At 35.2% G+C, this 7,886-nt stretch overlaps 1 protein-coding gene across 1 annotated transcript; it reads right to left on the minus strand.

Moving 5' to 3' along the window:
* Nucleotides 1-368: 368 nt before the first annotated feature.
* On the minus strand, nt 369-1,249 carry LOC147507559 (uncharacterized). Its single transcript, XM_086596332.1, has 2 exons — nt 986-1,249; nt 369-842 (listed from the first exon to the last, which is right to left on the minus strand). The coding sequence occupies exons 1-2, from the start codon at nt 1,247-1,249 to the stop codon at nt 369-371; spliced, it is 738 nt and encodes a 245-aa protein (XP_086452458.1).
* Between the last annotated feature and the right edge of the window lie 6,637 nt (nt 1,250-7,886).

Raw genomic sequence — 7,886 nt, forward strand, 5'->3', positions numbered from 1 at the left:
GTTTCCAACTATTAGGTTTTAGGGATGAACCTTGGTATCCCTCATTGCTAAATTCTTCCAAACATACGTCAAGCAAAGCTTGAGCTAATCCAGACACAGTGGAAAACACAAGTTGAACCCTAACCATGATCTAATATCAAAAAAAAAAACATCCATGAAATGACAATGCATATAACAAAAACATTTTATCATAGAAAAAATAGTTCATTGCATAGTGCATTGTCATATGCATAACTAATTAAATATCACATTACAACATAATAAAAAAAGTAGACCGAGTATGTTTTAAGACATCCCCACCAAGTTAAACTCCCATAACTCCAAAGTACATTACAAATAACTCCAAAATGTAAGTACTTTAAACCTGATCAAATGGTTCCATTCCACAATTGTTCTGCAATTTGGTCACGCAAGTTGACCATGTACTCATGTGCCTCGGGTCCAAATATATGACTCAAACTCGGTGGTGTTTTAGGTCTGTCAGAGTCAATTGATGGCCCCACTGGAATAATAACTTCTTCATCTTCATATCGCTTGAACAACCGATCATCGATTGAGACGCGACGGAGAAAGTTGTGTATTGCCATGCTTGCTACAACAATTTGAACTTGTGTGCGAAAAGCATATGGAGGCATTCTCTTCAATATCTTGAATCTTGCCTTCAAGACACCAAAGGTTCTCTCAATTACATTTCTTAATGAGGAATGTGCCTGATTAAATTTCTCCTCTTTGTTTCTAGGAAGACCACCACGATTAAAATCAGCTAACCAATACCTAACATTCCTATAAGGACACATGAAGCCCCTGGTGTGTGTATGCAGCATCACACAAATAATACATACCTACAATACAATAATGAATTCATATAAGCATATATAAACATGATAAATAGAAAAGTTATTCATTAGGTGATATTTTGAAACACACCTTCCGGAGGCAATGGGAATCCGTGTTTTTCTGGCCATCGTAATGTCTCGTTCAATACACGAGCATCATGGGTAATTCCTTCCCATCCAGCTATCACATAAGTAAATCTCATATCATAATCACACACAACTAAAACATTCTGGAAACAATCCTTACCCCCTCTTCCTCGAAAAGGAATTTGCTTCTCAAGTATAACATTTGCGTCTATTAGTGTACCATCCAAAGCTCCAACAACTCCTTTGAATGGTCCTCTCTTAAGACGATGTTGGTAACAAGTTCCACCTTTATGAATGACCCCGTCAAATGGTGGATCAAGTATCATCTCTTTTGAGAAATGGAGCATTGCCACTAGCACCTCATAAAAACACTTGCTAATGGTTTGTGTTGAATGTTGAAATCGATCCACTATGGTTCGATTTCACTTATTGTGACCAATAGTCATTAAAAACATTGCCATTTTTTCCTTTACATCAATATGTTTACTATCATGAAGCCACTCCCTTTGTCAAAAGTGATCAACATAGCATAACGAAAGAAGGCATCCTCAACCTTAACATGTTAAACATATTTGTATCATCTCCATGAAGAAGCTCTTGTACATACATTCTCCCAGTAAGTGCAGATATGCATATCTTCTGCCTCATGCGCCTAGGATTCGTAGCATGCTTAATCCATGCAAATATTATGATGTAATAAACCAATAACCATTGTTGTGGTGTCATGATCTACATAAAAATAGTTAAACACTAATATTAATGTTAACAACACTAACACCTAATATTACCATTTTTATGTTATCAATTCTATTTCCTTACTCTCTAAAATAATAATGAAGCAATATAGATAAGAGTATGGATTCGTTCCACTCTTAAACTACCAAGACTCAATAGGATTCAACTAATTAAATCAAGAAAAAAGTGGTGAGAGTAATAATTATATTGATAATAAACTAATTATGATTATGTTATTAATTAAAACTTAAACTAAATAAACTAAACTAATATAAATAAGGTTTTAATGGAAAAGAATAATATAGAGGAAGTACTAAATCCACATATGCAAGTTTATTCATAATTCATTTAGTTCATATATTAATAAGTCATCATCTTTATCAAATTCCGTAATGCAATGAAATAAAGATTCCTACTTGTAAGATTCCTAATCAACTATTACTTTCTCTAGTTAATAATTAATTAGCATGAGAGAATAGTACTTCTATCAATCTCTTGTATAGAATTACTAAACTCTAGTTCAAAACTAACAATTCCTATCTCTAAAAATATGAAAGCTTCAAACTTTAAACGCATAAACACAAATAACCAACAAAATTATAAACAATCCTCACACATGCTTCATTAAAACTCCCTTTAACCTTGATTTATTGGACTGAAATTACTTAAACAATAAAGGGAAAACATAATAAAAGAACTTGAATGTATTTTTATTGAAGGTTTAGTGGAGGCTACAAACATAAATTAATTCTAACCTTAAACTAAACTATAGAGAGAGAGAGAGAGAGAGAGAACCATAATTACACTAATTAAACTAATGGGGGAGTAGCCAACTTTGTTTTAGCCTTAACCCTCTTTATATAGGAGAGGGTTAGGTTACAATTTTGTGCATGGGCTTTTAAGCTAGGTTATGGACCCATAAATCAAGTCCATAACCCAATTGTGTAAATTCAAGACTTCCAATTCTGGTCGTGTTACTATAGCACGTGATTTCACCAACTAATGCTGCTCTGATTGAGTCAAGGTCTAAACTATTGGAAAGAGCTTTCTGAGCTGGTCATTTTGATATAAAATGGGCCTAATTCCGAGGACTGAGTCCAAAGATATGACCTTTTGAAGTTCTGTTGACTTTTCTTCAGCTCTCTAATCCGGTTTGACTTTCACTTAACAGTGTTGACTTGGGCTTTTTAAGGGTTTTTTTTCTCCATTAAACTTGGGCTTTCTTCATGGAACTTTTCTAGCAATCACTTTAGCTCCTTTTAGCACCTAATTAGTAACGAATTGACATTTATTCAACTCCGAAGCCTGAAATACTCAAAAGCATGTAATTAGTGATAAACCTATATTATTAATAACATAATTGGCTAAATAGAAATACTATTAAAGGGTTTAAACTACAGTTTTGGGTTCATATCAAACCACTTCCAAACAGCATTTTGCTTGTCCTCAAGCAAATATGTGAAATTAAAATAAGTGGCCAAAAATGTATTTTTAACTAGTCTCGTTTCGATGAGTGTGACTGCATTGACCATATGCAATAAGGCTTTAAACCACTAAGAATTTCCTAGTGGACGAGTTATAGCCTCGTGAGAGTTTTCTAGAAAAGATACTCACAAACTTTATTTATACTACAACGACTAAGAAATAAAAGTAATTGTTCCCTAATTTTATCTCAGAATCTATACATCTCACTAGTATTTAAACAAGGATGATCAGTATAAAACTTAAACTAATACATGCATAATAATCAAATCATCTTAAGATAAACAACTATACAATGAACTATGGCAAGTCCGTTTATGAAACTTTTGGGTAGCGTGCCTAAGTAGGTTCTCACAAGGAATGTGTCAAAATACATAACACTCTGATTTTTCTACTTAAGTTTGCTAACTCCAGTGTGCAGTGGGCACACATTTCCTCACAATCTCAATGACAATCCAAGGAAGCCGAGGTCGATCAAACATATCTACCACTTACTATCACACCAACCTTTTCCTAATTGAGCTAGAGGTCTTTATTAGGTGATATGGGGCGTAGGTGTTGGTTAAACCTTGTTCTTTTGCTTCTACACTTTGTTTCCATCCTTAGCCTTTTTATTTTGGCTTTTTGACTCCTTTTATTCTATTTTTGGAGTTTTTATTTTATTTCTATTTCTATTTTTCTTTTCTTTGGATGAAAACTTCTTTTCGTTTTCTTTTCTAAAGCAACTAACTAATTTTTGTTTACACAGGTTTTTCTCTTCTCTTTTCTTCACTCATCCTATTTCTTAGACTTATCTAGATAGGTAGGCTGATTTTTTTTTTTTTTTATTTTGTTTTATTGGGTAAAGAATTTTTTGTTTGTGAAAAGGCTAATGAAAGACTCAGTAGGGCGACTAGCGGATAATAAATTTTATATAGGTGTGAATTTCTGGCTATATCGATCTAAAGAGGGCCTAAATTCTCGCTTATGATATGGTATAGTGATCAATCAAGTGGATGTGTGATTTCTCTACTCGGAATTTACTTCTCCCTTGTGTTATCACTCAGATATTTTACTCTTATGAGGCTTTTAGGCTAGATACTCACAGGATATGTATTAATTACTCTAACCTAGGTCTTAGAAAAATACTGCCAAGTACAATCAAAGATGCTCATGTAAGATGTTCGTGAAAAGATGCAATGACTATTACCTATATATTAATCTAAGTTTCAAAAATTAAATCCTAATTCAAGTACTATGTGAGATTTCTAGACTAATATCATTATGGAGAAAGGAACATTACCATTATCACTGAGTGCCTAGTATAAATAATATTTATGATTTTTAATATTTTATAAAGAAAAGTGCATAATTTACATCCTAAAAGTGCCTAATTTTTGCAAATGTTTCTATCCCACCCCCAAACAATCAAACGCTTTGTCCTCAAAGTGTAAAGAGATAAGGAAAGAATTTACCATAAAAACGTGGCAAAAATTGGCAGTACCTGTAACAGAAATATTATAAAAGATGATATGATAACATGAAACACAAGTAAGTTGTTATGTACTAACTAAATTGGAGTAAACATGACAGACAATGGGTGGCAAAACATTTTGAAATGAAATAACAAAATACGCCACCCCCAAACAAAATTGGAATTTTTTTTTTAAGTTTGAAAATTTTTGTTTGGCCTATACTCCAGAAAAGTGGTATTGTATAAAAACTTTGGTATTTTAAAATCAGATTCCCTAGACTTAATGTGATATATATGTATTAACATGTAGTTTACCATATATCAATAATCTAAATAATTGTGGATCTTTCCATAAATAGTTAACATGGAAAACACCATCAAACAAAATTAAGCACCAAGATTTCCTATGATGTGGTTTAGTGGAATGGGAGTGAATTATGATGGATCTAGAACCTGATCAAGCATACAATTTCTTCTTTGTCCTCCTACGAAAGGGATGCCAAGTGAATGAACGTGAGAAAATGGATGGTTGTGGAAGATACGTGGGATGTGGATAATTTTGAGAAGGAAGGAATGGAAAAAATGAAAAAGTGTCAGGTGGCTTGTCCTTAGATGTTACTTCTTCACCAGATGGGTTTAGAAAGTTATGAAGCATAGGAGAAACAAGAAGGTCAAGTATAAACTCAATGGTTCTTTGAAAAGGTAGAGGGCGAGGAACATTCATGATGGAAGGTAAATGAGTGACATGAGAATGTGAGGTGGGTGAATGGTGTTTAACTAGTGTTCTTAGTTCTATATCATCAGAGGCCTTGAGATATGCAAGACATTCCTCAATAGGTGGGTAAGAAGAATCACTGGGATAGAGGGTGAAAATTTCTTCTTCCGTCATGGCATCAAGAGATGAGTGGATGTTAATAGGAGGGGACTCGCGAGGTGGCAAAGAAGGGTTGCAAAAGAGTCGAAGGAAATCTTCATCGATGTTATCTACGTCTAGGGAGTAGAAATTGTGATCTTTGTCTTCTTCCATAAGAGGGGTATCTACTAGTGTGGGGACGAAAACGTTGGCCGCACTAATGTGAGATACAAAACTCTCAATAGACTTCACCTCTCCTTCTACAGGCAAACCTAGTTGTCCTTGCTTGAGTCTAAACATGTTAACCTCCACAGAAAGATTCCCAAAAGAAAAAGTCATTGAGCCATCCCGACAATTGATTTGGGCATTGGCGGTTGCCAAGAAAGGATGCCCTAAGATGATGGGAATGGAATCATGAGCAACTTCTGTGTCGAGAATAATAAAGTCGGCTGGACAGTAAAAATCCTGAACTTTAACGAGAATGTTTTCAACTACACCCTTGGGATACTTAATAGAACGATAAATTAACCGCAAAGTTATTTTGGTTGGTTGAAGTTTTGTTAGACCTAGTTGTTTATATAAATAAAAGGGAGTAAATTAACACTCGCTCCCGTGTCTAATAAAGCGGTTGTTATGAAGGTATCACCTAAGGTGCATTATCTGATAGGATCGACCGGGGTCCTTGTACTTAACGATTCCGTTATGTTCAGATAAAGAGGGATATTGTTCAGTTAAAAAGGCTTCATTGGGTATGTTGGTTTTCCTCTTCTTGGTGCACAACTATTTTAGAAACTTAGCGTGTCCAGGTAAACTTTTTATAGCATCTAGAAAAGGTAGGTTTATAGTCAGATTTTTAAACACTTCCTTAATCTCATCAAAATTCTCGTCTTTTTTAGACACAACTAGTCTCTGGGGTTACGGTGGCTTATCTCTATATTTAGCATAAGGTTCAAAAGTATTATTAGTCTTTGCGTTATTTTTAGCCATTTTCCATCTAGGTGTCCATATTGGAACTTCTACAGGTGTAGGATCATCAAGTAAGGTTGTACCTCTTGGTTGTGGTTGGACTGGAACTTCTACAGTTGTAGGGTCTTCAATTTCTATGACAATATTCGGTATGGTTTCATTTTTAGCTTCCGTTTACGGGCGATCTGTAAGCATAGTCACTTTGTTATCAACTACTCTCCCTGAATGAAGGGTAGTGACTGCTTGTAGGTCCCCTTGGTTTATATTACCATTACAGTGAATACTCTTTATTTCAAAGGCGGTGTTTGTTGACTTAGGATTAGGCACTACTTGATCTGGAAACACGCATATTTGGTTATTATTTTGGTTAGGAGACATATCAATAACCTTTTGGCACAACGACTGCATCATTTGCATCGATTGTTTCATCATATTAGAGTTTTGATCATGCTGATCTTTCATCAAGTTTGAGTTTTGTTGCATAATTTGATTTTGTTTTTCCAACAAGGTCACTACTACTTTGTCTGTAGATGGTTGGACTAGAATTAAGGCTTGTTGATCGTTCATGCCTTGATGTTGATAGTTCTAGGTCATGGGCACTAAACCTCAATTCTAGTCACCTAAGTTTCCTTGTCCATGAGGTTGAAGTAACTGGTTAAAATTTGATGGTTGTGGTGGTGGTTGTGCATAGACAAGAGGACAATAGAAGTCGGAATGCTCAAGACTAAAACAGACATTACAACGAGTAGAGTTAATGTTCATGACAGGAGTGGGTTGTTGCTTAACAGAGATGGCATCTACCTTTTTAGTGAGGGCATCGATAAAAGTTTTAAGCTCGGGATCAGGTTTAACCTCAGAAGGAGTAAAGCGAGAAGAGTTGTTACCTCCCCAATTGTTGTTCCTCTTAGATTGATTTTCTAAGAATTTATAAGCCTCCAAGGCTCCTTTACTAAAAAAAAACTACCCCCAGTCATGATATCTAGAACCTCTTTATGATAATGTGAAAGCCCCTTGAAGAAAGCACGAACAAGTGTGTCTTTCGCAAGATTATGATGAGGGCATTCAATGAGAAGATCAGTGAAACGATTCCAGGCCTTTGAAAAGAAGCATTTCATCGGTCTTCAGTGATGGGTAAAACTGTTCCATGAACAATTGAACAAGTTGAGCCCATGAGTCCACAGATTTTGGCATTTGGGCAGTTAACCAAGACGCCTTGTCAGCTAGGGTGAAAGGAAACACCCTAAGTTTAACTTGATCCAGACTTACGCTAGGATGATGGAATGTATTGAGAACTTTTTCTATCCTACGCATGTGTTGATAAGGCTTCTCGTGGGCTAAACCATGGAAAATCGGTAACACGTTAAATATATTTGGGGGAATTTGAAAATCCCCCACTAGGTCTGCAAGAATGATGCACGAGTTAGGGCCATCGTTTAGTGCTTTATAAAAATCAGAGAGAGGTATCTCTGGTTCT

Source organism: Coptis chinensis, chromosome 3, assembly GCF_015680905.1.
Source record: "Coptis chinensis isolate HL-2020 chromosome 3, ASM1568090v1, whole genome shotgun sequence".
In the NCBI taxonomy this organism is placed as follows: Eukaryota; Viridiplantae; Streptophyta; class Magnoliopsida; order Ranunculales; family Ranunculaceae; genus Coptis; species Coptis chinensis.